This window comes from Macaca fascicularis, chromosome 7, assembly GCF_037993035.2.
Source record: "Macaca fascicularis isolate 582-1 chromosome 7, T2T-MFA8v1.1".
Lineage (NCBI taxonomy): Eukaryota > Metazoa > Chordata > Mammalia > Primates > Cercopithecidae > Macaca > Macaca fascicularis.
The window spans coordinates 8911781-8931736 of record NC_088381.1 but is presented as its reverse complement, the minus strand read 5'-3'; the positions used below and the strand labels follow the sequence as shown (position 1 = coordinate 8931736).

The 19956-nt window shown below is 44.3% G+C and overlaps 1 protein-coding gene across 4 annotated transcripts in view; it reads right to left on the bottom strand.

Moving 5' to 3' along the window:
* The window catches only part of SCG5 (secretogranin V), a 55811-nt gene extending 37871 nt beyond the window's left edge, over positions 1-17940 (bottom strand). For 2 of the 4 annotated variants that reach the window (XM_045397164.3, XM_005559065.5), the window contains exons 1-2: positions 17872-17940; positions 15864-16096 (exon numbers count right to left, since the gene is read on the bottom strand). In XM_045397164.3, the coding sequence (XP_045253099.1) occupies positions 15864-16089 (226 nt within the window). In that variant the 5' untranslated portion in view covers positions 16090-16096; positions 17872-17940. Of the gene's footprint in view, positions 1-15863; positions 16097-16464; positions 16597-17871 lie in introns of those variants that run through there. The other 2 variants (XM_065547692.2, XM_073995412.1) reach the window with 1 other exon arrangement.
* Positions 17941-19956: the final 2016 nt, after the last annotated feature.

Below are 19956 nucleotides of genomic sequence, written 5' to 3'. Positions count from 1 at the left end.
GAGTAACCTGACCACGCCTGCCTGCAGGTACAGTTTGCCTGTCCACAGCCCAGAGCCCTAGGCACCAAAACTCTGAATGAAAAAAGAGCCAGAGACCCTTACGAAGCTCCAGTGTGCTGCAAACAGACCTGGTGAAATGACAGACGACTGCCAAAAATTCTGTTCACTGACCACACGGGGAAAAAAGAATCCTTCCAATATTAGTATTATGCATCATTTACTGTCAGAATAACTGCTCTTTCCTCTCTTCCTTTGCAAACATTTCAGACCACAGCAACTGCACTGTTGCCATGTTTTTGCACACTTCAGTGACCAAAAGCTATTCAGAGTCTGGACAAACTCAGCAAATAGTTCCTCCCATCATCTGCTGAAGATTTATGTGTGTGTGTGTGTGTGTGTGTGTGTGTGTGTGTGTATATATATATATATATATATATATTTTTTTTTTTTTTTTTTTTTAAGGAAAGCAAGCCAGATACGAGAAGGGACCTGCTGGTTCAATTCAGGAGACAGGGGTCTTAGGTAGTTTACAGCAGAGGGATTCTTCCCAGCAGGCCCATCCATTCCTGCTGCTCCGGAGGAAAACCTTAGTCACTCACATCTTGTCCAAACCGTGCAAGGCTTGTTGACACAGGCCTGCTGAGCGGTCGTACCAGAAAGATGGCATCAGGAAGGTCCCTGGGCTTCTGCAGGGCAGGCTAGCCTTCTGGCCTGGCTGTTTCCTCAGCCATAATCTCTGTCTCATGCAAAGAAAAATTTGAACGGGCCACTGGGGGAAATGACCAGTAGTGCCAGGAGCCTGCCACAGATCCCTGCTGGCAAGGCCTATTGCCATGGTCATTTTAGGCCCTGGATCAGTGTCCCTCTGTCTTGGTCAGACCAAAAGCCAGCAGGAAACTTTTCCTCCCTCCCATTCACTGCACTGCCACCTGGGCACCTGGGATGGTCTAACTTGCCATGAGAGGTCCGTGTCTGACACTCTGGGAGCTTATAATCAAATATGTCCAAGCGAACAATCACCTGGAAAAGGTGGAGCTCCTAGAGGAAAGATCCATTTCACAGATTATCTGGCACATGCTGTGCAGTGCAAGTACAGGATGCGCAGTGGCGCGATCTCGGCTCACTGCAAACTCTGCCTCCCGGGTTTACGCCATTTTCCTGCCTCAGCCTCCCAAGTAGCTGGGACTAGAGGCGCCCACCACCATGCCTGGCTAATTTTTTTTTGTATTTTTAGTAGAGATGGGGTTTCACCGTGTTAGCCAGGATGGTCTCGATCTCCTGACCTCGTGGTCCACCTGCTTCGGCCTCCCAAAGTGCTGGGGTTACAGGTGTAAGCCACCACGCTTGGCCCTCTCTGACAGTTGTTCGTGCTGAGTGACTGAAGAAATACCTACCTCAGTCTCCAGAGATCCCAATGGTGTTGGTGCCATCTGCGCATGTATTTGAGCAAAACAAAGGGAAATATCCAACTCACCGTCCCATCCAATAACACTGCTACCACCCCTGCCGCCATCGAGGGTATCGCTAGACTGCTACCACCCCTGCCGCCATCGAGGGTATCGCCAGTCTGCTACCACCCCTGCCGCCATCGAGGGTATCGCCAGTCTGCTACCACCCCTGCCGCCATCGAGGGTATCGCTAGTCTGCTACCACCCCTGCCGCCATCGAGGGTATCGCTAGACTGCTACCACCCCTGCCGCCATCGAGGGTATCGCTAGACTGCTACCACCCCTGCCGCCATCGAGGGTATCGCTAGTCTGCTACCACCCCTGCCGCCATCGAGGGTATCGCTAGACTGCTACCACCCCTGCCGCCATCGAGGGTATCGCTAGTCTGCTACCACCCCTGCCGCCATCGAGGGTATCGCTAGACTTGGGGCAGCCTTTTTATCTGCAAGGACAGAGAGGTGTTACAGAACATTCTGTGGGCAAGGTGCAGAAGAGAGGCTGGAGCTTCCCAGGTGAACTTAGGGGCCTGAGTAATACAGACCATGTGCCACTGTGCCCAGATGCTCTTCTTGCCTGAAGCTGAATCTTTACCATCTACGCCTCCTCAAGGAAGTCTAGCTCAAGTTTGATCTGTGATGTCTTCTCTGGGGGCCAATGCCCTATCCCCTTCCTGAACTCCAGTGGTGACTGTCTGTCTGATCCACATACAGGGTTCTCAGCTTTTATCTAGTAGGTTGCAGCTGTGCATTTTAAGTTTGATGTCCCTCTCCCCCACCTAGACTTCAAGTTCCTTAAACAAGGGCTGTGAGTCATGATAAGAGATGATGGACAGGCCCAGGTACTCCTCTTTGCCATTCCCTGGATATCAGTTTGTATCACATCCTTTTAGCCGGCCCACCTCACTGGGGTGAGGCACTGCATGAAAACACTTTGTTACTCCTAATCTTTGTTGTGTTTTGTTATTCTTATATCTCTGGATGCCTCTAGACTCAAGTACCAATGGAACATGCTGTAAGGGAATGGAAAAGTAAGGGGAAAAGCAGTCTAATTCTGTTCCATCTCTGATTTTCTGCAAACACACTCAATTCCTCTGGTCAGAGTTTAACCTTCACTGGAAAGGTTAAAAGATGATAGTGTCTGATGGGGATCCTATATAAACAAGTTAGATGCATGTTTATGGGTTTTGAAACATATTAGGGCCACAGTTCCTGGCATGTAGTAGGCACTCAGTAATTACTGAGTAAATACCAGTGGAAATGTACTAGATAATATTTTGATAGGCTATTTGGCTCAAAGAAGTGTACTGATCATAGGCTGCCAGAGATGTCCACAAGAGGACAGTGTGTTCCCAAACCACGGAGAGCAAGCTTTTCAATTCTGCACACCTTTCTTCCACTGACATCTGTTATATCCACATGGACAGGTTTCACTTTTAGTTTGGCAGCATAGTCTCCTTCCCTTTAAACCTGCTTCTATAACCTATTTCATGGCAGAATACGACATTTGTAAAGTCACAAGGGCAAGAATGGAACAGAGCAAATTTGATTATGAAAAGTTGCTATTTATGAGTTTTTAGAAAGCATCCATCCTCATTAGAGTCACATGTTTCTCACTCCTAAGGTTAACACCAACACAGAGCAGAGAGCACTTAAGGCCAGGTGGGAAATTGATTCTGGCAAAGTTTAACAGGCAACTACTGGGGGCAGTTTTCTGAGGCCACGTGAAGGACACAGGGAACCTAAGATAGAAAGATATGACGATCTTCCAATCCCAAAGCCACTTACACCTGGAAATATATATATATATTTTTATATATATAGAGAGAGAGAGAGAGGAGGATGAAAGAATTAAGGACCATGAGAATAATGCTTTGCACCTGTGTACCATTTTATACTTTCCAAAATACTTTTATATATATTATTTAATTTCTCTGCCCTATCAACCCTGTGAGATGGACTGGACAGTTTATCTCCATTTTTAGATTGGGAAGCTAAACTTTGCAGGACTGAAGGGACTTGTTCAGTGCCACGCAGCTGGTCTGAGCTAGGACTAGAACCCCTGGGCATCCTGCCTCAGTGCTCTTCTGTTTGCTGTGCAAACCCAGTCCCCCCAGCCTCCACCGCCAGTGCCCCTTCCTCTACTAACATCACACAGCACACCATGGTCAAAAGTGCACGCTCAGTTATATTTGTGGTGTGAAATTGTGGTCTGCTAAACCCTTTCAGCCACCTTCAATAGTTTTCTTTACCAACTGTGGTGCCCAAGGTATTTGCACCAATTGGTTCCAAGAGGGCAGTTTGTCAGAAAATTTGCTTCCAGAAGCGGCATGTCCCTGAAACACCATCCACTCAAATCCACATGTGGTTTACCACGACTCCCAGCATCGTTATAGTTTCTCAGTTAAATATCACAGGATTGTACTAGTCTAGCAGGATAGAAGACAGCTGGTTGGGGAGACGCATTTAAACCTAACACAGCTGCCCTGCCAACAGCACATTTAACTCATAAAGCTCAAGCGGTGTGATTGTGGGCAATGTTAAACTTCTTTAACCTTTTTAAAGGCTGCATCAAATGAGACAGAATATAGAAAAGTATTTCTGCAAACCACAAAATATATACCATTTAGTTACCACAATTCCACTTCTACATGTGCCTGATCCACTTTGTCGATTACCTGTGGGAAATTGTTGATTGTGGCTTCCCTGGTGAGTCCGCAGGCTTCCTGTTGCCTCCCCCTTTCTCCAGATGGCATGCCTCAGGTGACATGAAACAGGGTCCCGGCTTGAACACTCTGAGTTTTGAACAGATAGGTCTGGGAGGACATCTGCCAGAAGTCTGTTTGCATGAAGAACTTAGAAACCTCCTGGAGAACGCTCACACTGAGGGAAAGAGGAGTCCGGCTTGCCAACCCCAAGGCGGCAGGCAACCAATAATGCCTTAGTGGGTCAACGGGAAGGATGGGATGTTTTAGAAACTATGGTTTCCAGTGCTTAGCTTTGTCTCCATGTCCAACCCCCAACATGTGAATCCTATAGAAAGCTGTGGGGCAGAGGGGCAAAAAAAATAAAGCTATGTTTCCCTAAAAACTCTCTAGTATTTAGAGATGTCAAGGCACACTGTCTTGCTCCATTCAGGCTGCTGTGAAAAAATACCTTAGACCAGGTGATTTGCAAACAGCTGAAATGTGTTGCTCACAGCTGTGGGGGCTGGGAAAAGTGCCTGCAGATTCTGTGTCTCGTGAGGGCCTGTTCCTCACAGATGGCTCCTTCTCACTGTGTTCCATGGTGGAAAGGCAAACAAGCTCCCTCTGGCCTCTTTCATAAGGGCATGGATCCCATTTGTAAGGGTGAAGCCCTCATCACCTAATCACCCCTAAAGACCCTGTCCTTTAATACTATTGCAGTGGGGATTAGGTATCAACATATAAATTTGCAGGGGACACAAACATTCAGACTATAGCATACACTGAAGGGATTTCCCATTGCCCTCCCAAGTCAGCACCCACTACAACAGAACACTCTGAGGCTGCATAGCTTGGGGGCACCCACCAGCTGCAATGGGAAACAATCACAGCCGAAGGGCATGGTGGTGCGAACTTAAGGGGACAAGGGGAGGAAAAGGGGAAAATGGGTAACTGTCCCATGGAAGTGGACCAGTTCATTATGCCCACGATCATATATGGTGTATGCTCTATGATCTCCAGAAATATGTAGAGCACTTTCCAGGAAACTGCAGTCCTAAGTGACCAAGTATGAGAAAAGCCAGTGACTTTTAGGTTATTACCGTCAAAATGCTCCAGATGTATTTACAGGTTGTGAAGCCTGGATAATCTTGACTGGAATAACACGAGTCCTACTAGAAGGTGTCTCAGAGGTCAATGGCTGTTTCAAGGGAGCAAATATGGCAAGGTTGTTTCAACAAGTATTTAGTGGGTGTTATTTGCCTGGCCTGGTCTAGGCACTACAGACCACCATGTGGTCAAGGTGTAACCCTTTCTGCATCTGTACAGTACCTATAATCAACTGGATCAACTAGCCAAAGAAGCAGTGTGATGTGCTGGACAGACAGAAGAGGAAAACACCAGGGTCCAGCTCAGGCTCTGATCCCACAAATACTAGCTGGGCTATGGATGGAATGTTTGTGTTCCCCTTCAGATTTACATGTTGAAGCCTAATCCCCAATGTGATGGTAATAAAAGAGGCCCCAGAGAGCTCTCTCATCTCTTCTGCCATGTGAGCACACAGTGAGCATCAGCCACTTACCAATCAGGAAGCAGTGTCTCCCCAGGCACGGAGTCCGCCGGCACCTGGGTTTTGACTTCCCAGCCTCCAGAACTGTGAAATCAATCTCTGTTATTTAAGCCACGTAGTTTGTGGAATTTTTGTTATAGCAGCCTGAACAGACCAGAAGACAAGCTGTATCCCTAGATAAGTCACATCTCTGAGTTTCTTCTTCCACATTTGTAAAAGGTGGCAAGCAATACTCACCCTCCTTGCCTGCCTCCAGTGATTGTGAGGGTAAGCATGACGCTGTGCATGAAGACAATTTGAGACCCAGACCCTATTAGAGAGATTCAAAAGCAAAATACCATATTTATGTGGATTATAATAATTTTCCTGAGAAAATGGGAGCTTGATGACAACTGTGTTACTTAATTTTACTCCCCAACACCCTATTAATTTCATGTGTCAGACTGCCTAGGTTATAGTACCCAGTGGTATGATCATGAGCCAAACACTAGATTTTTCTGTGAAGGTATTAAAGTGAGTAACGTTTAAGTCAGTGGACTTCAAGAAAAGCAGATTACTCTCCATAATGTGGGTGGACTTCATCCAATCAGTTGAAGACCTAAAGAGAAAAGACTGAGGTCCTGCGACAAGGAAAGAGTTCTGCCTCTGGACTGTCTTCAGACTCAAAATTATCAACTCTTACCCAAGTCTCCAGTCTGTTTTACAAATTTTCAATTTGCCAGTCCCCACAATTATATGAGCCAACTCTTTAAAATAACTATCTCTGTCTCTCTATATATTCTATTGGTTCTGTTTGTCTGTTTCTCTAGAGAACCCAGGATTTACATCTGGTTCTAGTGACTTCCATACACTGGGCCTCAGACTTGCCCAGGTTCCATCCCATATAGAAGTGAACATTTCACAAGGATTATTCTATAGTCAGACAACTGGCAGAGCAATTAGTAGTTGCCATACAGTAAACTTAATTTCAGGAGTTGTTATCTGGTTTTCTGTGTCCCTCTTTGATATTCTAAGATAGTCACATTTTATTTAAGGAATGGACTAAAGATCTCACTCATGTGATTGAAAATTCACAAAATTCAAGAACAATCCTGAGGATGATGACAAATTCTGCTATCATTGTTTACAATTACTAAGCCTACTACTTTGAAATTGTGATTCTTCACAAATTGTTATTTGGGAAAGATTCACATTATTTCGCATTTTGTGCATGCAATAAGACTGTACTAATTTTTTACATTGTACTGTTTCAAAGACACATGAAGTGTTCACAAAAAATTCCCCAACACCCTATTAAGATTATTTTCTATTTTGTTCCAGGTATATGCTTCACTAAAACATTTATTACTATTAAGCAAGATATAAAATAGACAAAGATAACACTTTAGATCTTTTGATCTACAAGGTATCTAGGAGTTATAAAAAGTAAATATTAAAAGTTTATAACTAGTAAATAACAAATAGTTACAGCTATAAAAGTTAAAAATAGCGCTGTCCAAAATTTTAAAACATCGAAAGACATTATCAGTGTGGTGTATGAAATGTATAAGCAAAGGAAAGAGATTTGGGAGACTGCATGCATTTCATTCTTGTATTCTTATTTTAATTGAGCAGGTGGCTAGAAATAGTACAGTGCTTGCAAACACCTGAGGTCAAAACTGCCAAAGCTCTGTATCCCAGCACACCTTTGCCGCTTTCCTTTTTCCCCAATGGAGGAAGGAATGACCTAAGACGCAGGCCAACGCCTGTGCTCCAGTCCTCATCCTCTCCCACCTCCACACTTGCTGCTCCCCATCCCACATCTTCAACTCTCCCTCTCTGCTGGTTCTTGGCAATGAGCACTTCAGCAAGTTGAATTTCTCACATCCTACAACAACCTTAACAGAAACCTTCCTCAGCTCTGAATCATTCACCCTTCCCCCAATCCTTCCACAGCTATTACTCATCTCCCCTTTACCTGACATTCTGGGAACACATTTATACGTTGTATCTTCTTCCTTGTTTCCTATTATCCCCTCCATGCACTGCGGCCTGCGGTGGGCCCCCACTACTCCCCAGAGCCAGATCTGCCCAAAGGCCCCACAAAGTAGTAACTTCCGTGTTGCTACCCGCAGTGAACACTTGACATCCAATGGTTTTTATTATTTCATGTGACCTCTCCGCTGATCCTGACAGAGGTAACCACTGCCCCTTCTCGGAACACTATTTCCTTGTTTTCATTACACTCTATCTTTCTGGTTCTTCTCCTTTCTGGCCGATTTATCCCAGTTTCCTTTGTGTTTTCTTCTTCATCTACCTGGCCTTTGTCTTAGGTGCCCTGCTGTTCTCGATACCCACCCAGGGTGACCCCATCCATTCCTACAGCATCAGCCACCACTGACACAGGGATGACTCCGAAACCCTTCCTTTCCCAGATGACTCTCCTGTGCCATACACATCTAAGTGCCTTCTGGATACCCAGGGCATCTTAAACACACACAAACATGTCATCATGTTCATCTTTCCTATCCTGTCCCCCTCCCAAAAAGAACCTCCCCCTGTTTCTTTTGAATTTCTCATTACTAAACATGCAATTGCTCAACAGAGAAAACTGAAAATCATCCAGAGACTTTCACGATTGAAGTTCAGGGTGGACAAAATGTAACCCCAAAGGCACGGGTGCAATGGGGGGGTCCCAGTCCATTCAAAGATGGCCTACAAACCCAATGTTCTCATTGGTTCCTCCAGGGTGAGGATGACCTAGAAACAGATTCTAGTTAAGATACATAAGAGTCAGCTGCACTGCTTTCTCCAACTGCAGAGAGCGACTAGCCAGAAACTGAGGGTCCCCTATTGTTCCAGGTTTGCTTCACCCTCCTATCCTCAAATGGGAAGCAATCGTTGCCACCCTGTGATAAAGCAGAGGCACTGCCGCTCCTTTACCAAAGCCAAAGCTTGGCAGAGTAGAGGCTCCTAGAATCTACCTCTTCAAGGAGCCTATCATCCACAGGACTCTTTCTCCACTTGGTATTTATTAAGAAAATAACCTTGGGTCTCTATTTCTAAGTGAAAAATTTGAAGTCCAACAGTCAGTGTTACAAAAAAGGATTTCTTTTTTTTTTCCTGAGATGGAGTTTTGTTCTTGTTGCCCAGGCTGGAGGGCAATGGTGCGATCTCGGCTCACCGCAACCTCTACCTTTTGAGTTCAAGCGATTCTCCTGCCTCAGCCTCCCGAGTAGCTGGGATGACAGATGCCCGCCACCATGCCCAGCTAATTTTTTGTATTTTTAGTAGAAATGGGGTTTCACCATGTTGGCCAGGCTGGTCTCGAACTTCAGACCTCAGGTGATCCGCCCGCCTTGGCCTCCCAAAGTGTTGGGATTACAAGTGTGAGCCATTGCGCCTGGCAGAACGTGGGTATTTTAATGTTTGGCAATATAGATTTAAAATTATTCAGAGCCATCAAATGTGAATGTTCATACAGTTCTATCTTAATGGCTGGATATCTGGTGTTATCACAGTGCTAGATATCTGGTGGCCTAGAACTGTGGGGAAACTGAACAGCTGGCACTGAGGAGCCATCTTTTACCTGAAGCTGTTAATGTTCTGAAAACGAAAGCACATTTTCCGGTTGGATTCATCCAAGGCCATCGAAGGCCATCATCAGTGTCAGCTGGCACAACCAGTTCTGACTCCCAAGAGCTCCCATTTCACAGCACATGGTTCTCTGAATCAGTCCCTTGGACAGTTGGTGGCTTTATTCGTTTCTGGGGATAATACAACAACAGTAGCCATTTAGCTATGTCTTGGAGACCAGCGAGCAACCGGCTGGGCTTGGGAGAATATGGTTACTGCTGAAATACATGGTGCACTGAAGCATATCTGAACTGCATTGCTAACTGATGAGTAATCAAAAATAAGATCTGGGTGCCGGGCGCGGTGGCTCACGCCTGTAATCCCAGCACTTCGGGAGGCCGACGTAGGCAGATCACGAGGTCAAGAGATCGAGACCATCCTGGCTAATACGGTGAAACCCCGTCTCTACTAAAAATACGAAAAAAGTATTAGCCGGGCGCAGTGGCGGGCGCCTGTAGTCCCAGCTACTCGGGAGGCTGAGGCAGGAGAATGGCATAAATTCGGGAGGCAGAGCTTGCGGTGAGCCAAGATCGCGCCACTACACTCCGGCCTGGGTGACAGTGCAAGACTCCGTCTCAAAAAAAGATAAATAAATAAATAAATAAGATCGGGGCAAGCCATTAAAGGTTGAAAACATGTTGTCGATAATCCACAAAGTGAGAGGAGGAAGGCCTGCAATTCAGTTGCTAACAGCACCCACTGATTGCACGTTAAGAGTGGGCTGGACACCCCATTTTATTTTATTTTTATTTTTCAAACACCAACTCGAACCAGATAAGCCCATTTTATTTGGGCCCATTTTATTTGACAGAACGAGGCTTAGAAAGTTGCCAAGATTACACATAGCTAGAAAATAGCATGGCTACGGCTCAACCCCAGTTATCTGCCATAAACATACACACTCTTTTCTTCATGTAATGCCAAGTAGGTCCCTGTTTGTCTTTGTGTTTCTATCTGCTTTGGACTAAGAATTTACACATTTGAAAGACGCTCCTTACCAAGCTGTTTTTAAGGCACCCATGGAGAAGTTAAACATAACCCCCAATCCTCTCTGGATGTTTTGGCAAATGCTTCTACCCCGTGACCATTTAAAGCTATTAAGGACCAGGAGGCTGGCTACCAGGGTTCAGGAATCCTCCAAAAGAAACTTCTCGTCTAGTTGGCCTCTGCTGGTTTAGTCCCAGAACTGCAAAAAGTCCTTCTAGCTCCTTGGGAGGCGCTGTACAAAGGGTACAAACCTTGCACCGTGGTGATCACAGTCACAGTCAATTCTAGATAACAGACATTTTTGCTCAGCACATTATCACTGAGCTCATGGCAAGAACTTCTAGGCAGAGATTTTTAAAAACGCAGAATAGAAATGGAATATTTTCCTTGAACTAAAAGGAAGAAAGGCTTGACAGATCCAGATGTAAGACAGTATTTACATACTTATTGCCATTAGATATATTTATTTTCCCCAATATTATATATTAATTCCTCAAATATTTACTGAATGCTTACTATGTGCCTAGAATACGTTGCAGTTAATAAACAGATATAGCCTCATGGAGCTTACATTCCAGTGGAGAGATAAACAATAAGCAAGAAAACAAACAATGATTATAAATGACAAAAAATGCTATGGAGCTTAAACAAAAAAAAAAGAGACTGCAACAGAGAACGGAGGGGGGTGCTACTCAGACAGGGCAGTCAGGCAGGCCTCTCTGAGTGGGTGACTTTGAAACTCGCTACACAAGGAGTGGGAGGAACAGCCTGTGTTGATAGCCTTGAGGTGGGAAGAGGCCGGTGTGACTCAGGGCCAGAATGCGCGGAACCAAGTCGGGGGTACAATTGACCGGAGCTGTGGATCCCTGTAGGTCATGGCAAGAAAGGTTATTTTTACTCAGGGTGCAATGGGAAGCCACCAGTGGAACTGTAACTACGGAGGTGACAGTAATATGGTTTAAACTTTTCAAGTTTAACTCTGCCCTTCCTGTGAAGAACAATTGAAAAGGGATCAAGAATAAAAGCAGGAAAATGAGTTAGGAGGCGATTTCAAAACTTCATGCTAGACACGATGGTATCTTGGACCAGGGTATTTGGAGTAGAGCTAGAGAGAAGCAGACAGGCAAATTGCACATGGATTTTAGAAATAAAAAATGAAATAAATTACTTAAAATTGAGGCATGAAGTGTGATGGAGAAAATCAAGGATTACTGTAGGTATTTAGTGTGTATACATGGCTAAGCAGCGGCACTACTCATTTAGACAGAAAAGACTGATATAAACAGGTTGGGGAAGGTGGTGGTTTGAGAAATCAGGATTGAAACCTGGCAATTTAGCAATTAGTGTAAGTCTATGGATATACAACAAAGAAGTGTGGGCTGAAATACAAACACCAGAGTCACGAGCCAAGAAATGGATGAGAGTCAAGAGAATGAATGAGATCAAGTAGATAGAGAATTGAGGGAAATAAGAGAAGTGGACCCAGCACTGAGCCCTGGAGAACTTAACATTTAAAGGCTGCCAGAGAAACCTGTAAATGAAACTAACAAACAGGTAAAGGAAAAAAGGAAAGCCCAATACTTACTTGTTTATTTAAGGACTACATTTCTTTGCCCTGCTACTTTGCTGTTCACATTTATTTCCTCAGCACCTAAAACAGTGCCTGGCACTCAATAAATACTAGTTGGTTTGATGAATGAGTGGTGAGAACAGTGGGCTACAATGGACCAGGAGAGAATGAGAGGTGAAGAAGTACAATCAGCATGTGAGGAAAGGTTGCTGTGAAAGGCAGCAGAAAATTGGAACAGTAACTAGAAGGGATATGGAATCAAAGAAGAAAAAATTTTTTAATGGGATATATGATACCTCCCTGACCTAACATTAATTTATACTGATAGTATATTCCTATACTAAAAGATCAATTTATAATTCTATATTTGAGAGGAAATATACACATTTGTTAAAATCCATTGATCATACAATTAATTTATTAAAGTAGACACGATAGATATTTGTCTTCTATATACCATGTGTTGGGCAGTGAACAAGTCTGCCTGCAAGGAACTTAACACCCAGTAATTATCTAAAGTGATGATGATGATGATGATTCGTTTAGAAATGATTTCCTGGTAGTGCGGTTATCCATGCTAAAACTTTATTTTTGCTTCTCTGGACTGGAACATTACCTGCTTACAAGTAAGTGAATTCAAATCCTACCCCTAAGCTAAACAGAAGGTTATAGGAGTTAAGTAACTTGCCCAAGGTCACATTAGTAATAAATGATGAAGGTGGCATTCAAATTCAGGTGTCTCTGACAATGGTTTGTGCTCATAGCACCATGTTAAATGTATTTGAAATTCACACCAGAATACGGTATTACTGTACAATATAATACTATATTATGTATATTCTTTCTGTAACAATTAAAAATAAACTTCCCCAACTTGGTTCTTCATAATAAAATCGTGAAATCAGTGTTGGAAGGGTATGGAAGATACTCCATGTGTCTGTCAAAGAGAATTCGCATCAGGGAGTGTGAGCAAAGATAATGCAAATAAATGGATGAGGGGAAACAATAACTAACTCACATGAATACATGATCAGACCACCCAACAAATTCAATGCCAAGGTCCCAGACTGGGAAAAACCCAGGCTTCTTCTTTTGTTGTTTTTGCCCGAAGTATCTTTGGACTATTCTCTTTGTTAGTTTTCATCCTAGCTATAGCAGACAATTCTAGGATGACTCCCAAGATTCCCACCTGCTGGGAATATAATGAGATATGGGTCCCTTGTTATATGAAAAAGGTCATGGGACAGTCACTCCCAGGATCATATTACATTATAATCAGAAGACTGAGGAGATATTCTCCTTCCAGCTAGGAGAAGTCACGTGGCTTACAACCTGCGGCGGCCTCTAGGAGCTGAGAGGGGCTTTGGTTGGCTGACAGCCGGCGAGAGAAAGGGAACTCAGTCCTACAATATAATTCAGATGGAATTCTGCCAGCAGCCTTCACGAGCTTGGAAGAGGACCCAAGCCGCAGCCAAGACGACACCTCTGGTCAGCACCCGAACGCTAACCCACACCAAACTCCTGAGCAGAGGGAAACTCAAATAATAAATGAGTGCTGTGTAAAACGGCTAAATCTGTGGTAATTTATTATACAGTAATAGAAAACTAAAATTCAAGTCAGTGTGCATCCCTTCCACAGACACCGATAGGGGAGACTTCAGATTGCTATGTTAGCACATGATTCCAAGGGTAATAAGGGAAACTGAGTTGTTAATTCTGAATTGTCCTAATCCATGATCTTTCATGTCTCTGTACCTTTTCTTTATTTTTTTAGTTTTTTTGTGGGTACGTAACAGTTGTACCTCCATGCCTTTACACTTATGGTTCCCTGATGGACTCTTACTCAAACTTCAAAACCCAGGTCACATGTTGCTTCTTCAAAGCAGCATTTCTTAGAGCCACCCCACCCACTCCTGAGCAGACTAAATTACTCCTTCTCTTTGCTTCCACGGCAGCAGCTTGTGTGTACATCTATCAAAACACCTGCTGGGAGGCACTGTCATAACTTTTGATGTGTATCCCGGCTTCCCTCTCCACTCAGACTGTGAATCTTTAGGGCAGAGCTGCATCAGTCTCCTGCCTAGTGCCTGGTATATAGTGGGTACTAAATAGTTGGCTAGTGGAGGGAATGGAGTGTCTGGATAAACATAGGCTTTTCATGCCCTGGGAGTGGCTGTTTCTTTTCCAGCGCAGCTGATCAGGCCTCAGGTATTAGTGGAAACTCAGAGAGCCTTCTCCATGACAACAGCTTAGGTGAATAACCAAGCACTTCCTGCCTTAAAAAGGTAGATATTTATTGTTTGTCTCAAAAGAGCTGGCCTGAAATATATAGGCGTGCTTGAAGTAACAGGTGACAGATGCTGAGAAGGACTGAGATTCTCCCCAAAAGGGATGACAGGAAGCTCTGTCGGATTTGTTCTCATTCAAGCCATGTGCTAGGTTTGCATGCTTGCTGAGTCAACGCATTTGTGTTAATCTACTCCTGAAATCAGATGTCAACCTAAACAGACTACAATCTCACAGAATTAGTTTTACTCAATGGCTTAAAACTATGGGTAACAGGCCGGGCGCGGTGGCTCAAGCCTGTAATCCCAGCACTTTGGGAGGCCGAGACGGGCGGATCACGAGGCCAGGAGATCGAGACCATCCTGGCTAACACAGTGAAACCCCGTCTCTACTAAAAAAATACAAAAAACTAGCCTGGCGAGGTGGCGGGCGCCTACAGTCCCAGCTACTCGGGAGGCTGAGGCAGGAGAATGACGTAAACCCGGGAGGCGGAGCTTGCAGTGAGCTGAGATCCGGCCACTGCACTCCAGCCCGGGCGACAGAGTGAGACTCCGTCTCAAAAAAAAAAAAAAAAAAACTATGGGTAACAAAACAAAAATGAGAATCATATATCAACAATATTCACGACATTCACAGAACCCTGGGGCAGATAGCATTTTTAGAAAATCACAGACTCAGGCAAAATAGTGCATAATCAATCTGTAGGGAACAAACAGCATTTGTTTGGCATGTTTTTAGAGATAATTATCATTTTCCTTCGGACCTACTCCACGGGCAAATCCCTGAACTATAAGGAAATTCTCCCTTGCATTTAACTTAAATTAACCATGCTACTTCTTTAGGATTCTACCGTAGTGGAGAAGGAGATCATTAGAATCAGAGCATAAAAATCAAGGCATGGAAATAAAGCATCTGTCTAATGCTGCGTCACCAGCTCACAGGAGCTAGATTCTCTTTATAAACAGATCATTAAACAACAAACAAATGAGGTACTGCTTACTAATACAAGTATTATGACCACATTGCCAGAAACTTGGAAAACTTCAGGGGGGAAACGGTCTTGCCACCTTAAAACAAATTATTCTTAATTTATTATTTAATAAAATTGTTATATTTTTAAATATTTTCAAAAGCTTTCAGCGTAAACTCTTAATGTCAGTACCTCTTTTGTCTCCTCTCAGGTATACTGGAGTCATTCCTAAGAATCAAGTCAGATCCTGTAGGTTCTACATTTTGAAGCTCTTTTACAAGTCCTGGCTGGCATTGACCCAAAAGGCAGCTATCTGATGACACAATTTCAGTAAGATCAGCAGTGAGGAGAAAACATCAGGTCTGGGTTCTAAGCTTTCTTTAGCGATAACACTAGATGCTCCTTCATTCATTCAACAAACATTAATTGAGCACCTATTGCATACCAGATGTTGTGCTAAGTGCTAGGGCTACAACTGTGAATTAGACAGATAAGGTCCCACATCTCACAGGACTTACATTCTCATGTGGGTGTGTATATGTAAGTATGCAGACACTGTGTAGAGGAAGAAAGGGAAAACCATGAGAAAGCAGAGTCTCTTAAAGATTCGCTTCCTCCTCTGAAAAAAAATGGGATAATAAAAGCATCTACTTATAAGGTTATTGTGAGGAGAAGTGCACAAATATATTATTTAAAATGCTAATGGAAACTTCAAACCATCAGAACATAGTAAATACCTTCGATGCTCTGGGGGCCCACAAGATTCATGGCCTGGTGAGCTGGATATTCCACTCGGGGCCTGGCAATGCCCAATTGCTCCATAACGCCGTGAAGCAGCCTCTGGATATCTGTTTCTGAGACCCTGTCAGGGGTCCGGGGGCTGTAGGCAAATGCTGGAGTCCATCCCGATGCCAGCCAAAACAGTAAGCCAGATAGCATGGTAGAGACCATCCTGGAGACCATTTTTAACCTGCAGATAAAAGACCAAATGTATACTGACTGGCTACAATCAGCAATTGTGATAATACAATTATAATGATGCAACTACTCCAGGTTGTGGTTCAAGGACCACTCAGAAAGAGGATGTAATTAAAAAATCCTTAGAAGGTTGCTTCTGTCTTAAGTTTCTATGCTAGGCACAACATCATTGCAGAAAGGTATTAAACAAAACAGTTGCAGGTATCCATTTCCCTCTGTTTGCATTCTTGGGAAAGCTAGGCTGGAATGGCGGTTCTTACTCATAATTTTTATCCTCCTTGTAGCTCCCTGAAAGTTCTGCGTTACTCCTAACTTCATCACTCTCTCCTTCTCTTACTAAAACAAATAAACCAAACTTGCCTCAATTTTGAGAAAGAGATAGTGGCATCTTGAGTTTTCCCAGTCTCAGGGAAGAAAAGGCTAACAGGAGGGAGTCAGGAAGACACAAATGGTAAAGAAGCTCAGGCAGGTTGGGAGTGGTGGCAGGAAAACATTTTAGTTTAGCAAATATCCAATACGTTTGAGATCCTGAAAGGAAGGAAAATGTTGCTTAGATCCCGCCCTGCAATCTGCTGGGGTAGTTTGAGGTATGTTTACTCAGCCACATGCTGAGTGATCGTGGGCAAATCCCTCGGTTTACTCCTCTGCAAAACGGAGATAATAAAAGCATTTACCTCATAGGGTTGTTGTGATACATGTTAAGAGTGTTTAGGACAATGCCAGGCACAGAATGAGCCCCTATATTGCTATTATTATGTTGGTTACATTGCCTTACAGTTCTGGAGGTTAGAATTCGGGGAGGCAATGGTGGTCAAAGGGAGAAAACTAGCCTGAGGGTCAGCCTGTCCTAAATGTTGGTTTCTATGGGTATGTCTGCAAAACAAGGGAACATTATCCTTGCAGCTTACCCGACAGCTGCTTAACCTGTTGGGATGGATGCTTCAGGCAGCAGCCTTGCAAATGCCTTTTTTTTTTTTTTTTAATATACTCTTGTTGCACTCACTGCAACCTCCACCTCCCGGGTTCAAGCGATTCTCCTGCCTCATCCTCCCTACCTGGGATTACAGGCGCCCACAACCACACCCGGCTAATTTTTGTATTTTTAATAGAGGCAGGGTTTCACCATATTGGTCAGGCTGGTCTCGAACTCCTGACCTCAGGTGATCCACCCCTCCTCGGCCTTCCAAAGCGCTAGGATTACAGGCGTGAGCCACCATGCCCTGCGCAAATCCTCCTTCTAATCATTCTTCTACTGGGGATGGGGGATGGGGGATGGGGGATGGAGATGGGAGGCGGCAAAATTGTGCATTTCCTTCACTGAAACTAAAATTTTTATACCCTCCAATTTCTTTTTCTAAAAAAAAAAAAAAAAAAAAAAAAAAAAAAAAAGCCTATTTCTAGTCACTAGATACAAATCCTCGCTCTCCAAAGAGCTGGGAGTAGCTGTTTTAACAGCAAAATCTGCAATTCTGATGGAAAAGGCTGGAGGCAGGCACGAGGCTCTCCATCTCCATCTTTCCCTTGTCCACTCTGAATGCAGTCTTTCACCTCCATTCCAGCAAAAGCCGCTCTGATTTGATGAACTGCCCAATCTCCTCCCTCAGTACTCCCTTCCCCTTACTGATAGCCAAACATTCTAATCCTACCCATCCTTTGTCTGACCCCAGCCTCCACCTCGAGGATTTTAGCATGACGCCCTCCCGCACTGGCGATACTAAATCTCCGCATGGCAGCAGGCGGCCGAGCCGACATCAAAGCTGTACTCACCGAGGAGCAGCCCGAGGAGCCTACTGCGGCATGGGCCTTGGTGGGGGTCAGGCCAGGAGCGGGCGAACTGGAGAGCTCGTGCGTCACCTTCCTCCGCATCTTAGCTCCGCCCCGGCCCCTCCTCCAGCAGGTGGAAGTTAACTCGCCAGGCGTCCGCAGACTGCATCCCCGATAAGCGAGCCTCTCACCGAGCCGCACAGCTCTTCAACCCACACATTCTGCATACAAACCACTTGACTACATTTCCTTCAGCTCCATCGACCTCTGTGGCAGTCATTCACCTCCTTTCTCAATCTCAATTACAATGTGCCAGATCGCCACTATAGCACACCTTTAATTTTGCCAACTTCTAGAACGTGGTTTTTTTTTGTTTTTGTTTTCAAAGTCTTTTAGCTTCAAGAGGGAAGAGGCAATGAATGGTAGAGGGACAGAAGATGAAGTCCTAAGAACTGTTAATGGTGGCTATGATAAGGTATACCCTGCTCTGAGGGGCCTCTTACTGATCAGGAAAACTATGAGGACATTTAATACAAGAAGCTAGAAACTTTCATTCAAGTGATAAACTTGAACATCTGTAGAAATACCAGCTCTGAGTGTTATTTCTAAACTTCCACACAAACCATCAAGTAAAATTCCACTTTGGCCTGAAGAGAAACCATACTCCCGGCATACTGTAGAAGTATGTCCAGCTAGTCCCAGATTCTTAAATGAGGGTTTATGGAGCACCTACTATGTGCAATGTTGAACACTGAAATTCGTTCAAATACTAACATCGACATATAAAGCCACACAATAAATATGGCACTGCAAATTTCATCAAGACAGAGAATGAGTAAAGTACCTGGGAAGGAAGGAGGGGTCTCAAAATAAGAAACCTGATGAGGTTAGAATCCAGATCTATTTATCTTAGCTCTAGACAGCAAATCCATTGTCATCTACAGCAATTTTATGCAATGAATAGAGGCTGGCAAAATTCAGTTATGTGACACATGGCCTTTCATTTTGAAGTCAAGTCTCTTTCCCAGTATTTTTTCTTCCATGGATGCTCTTCTGCTTCTTGCATCTTGTTTCAATGCGTGCTAAACTCAACAGGACAAACACTATCCACTAAATAAATGGCTCTAGGCTCACTGGCCATGCTGGAGTATTTATTATTGATGCATAGAGACTTTCTTCAATTCTGAATTTACTTTAGCTATGTTCAATTGTTATCTTCATTTTGTGGTTGGAAAAAATGAAGTCACTACAATTTACTGGTTTTGTGTTGAATTTAATTGAAATACATCAAAATGCCTATGCTTCATCTGAATTTTTTTTTTTTTTTTTTTTTTTTTGAGACAGTCTTGCTCTGTCACCCAGGCCGGAGTGCAGTGGCACGATCTCAGCTCACTGCAAGCTCCGCCTTCCAGGTTCACGCCATTCTCCTGCCTCGCCTCCCAAGTAGTTGGGACTACAGGCGCCAGCCACCTCGCCCGACTTTTTTTTTTTTTTTTTTTTTTTTTTTGAGATGGAGTCTCGCTCTGTCGCCCAGGCTGGAGTGCAGTGGCCAGATCTCAGCACACCACAAGCTCTGCCTTTCAGGTTCACCATTCTCCGCCATTCTCCTGCCTCAACCTCCTGAGTAGCTGGGACTACAGGCGCCGCCACCACGCCCGACTAATTATTTTGTATTTTTAGTAGAAACAGGGTTTCACCGTGTTAGCCAGGATGGTCTGCATCTCCTGACCTCGTGATCCGCCCACCTCGGCCTCCCAAAGTGCTGGGATTACAGGCGTGAGCCACCATGCCTGGCCGAAATTTGGTATTTCAAAAATAAAACTTCATATATATTTAAGAGATCACAGAGGCCGGGTGCGGTGGCTCAGGCCTGTAATCCCAGAACTTTGGGAGGCCAAGGCAGGCGGATCACGAGGTCAGGAGTTCGAGATCAGCCTGGCGAATGTGGCGAAACCCTGTCTCTACTAAAAACACAAAAATTAGCCGGGTGTGGTGATGCGTGCCTGTAATCCCAACTACTCTGGAGGCGGAGGCAGAAGAATCGCTCGAACCCGGGGGAGGGAGGTTGCAGTGAGCGGAGATTGTGCC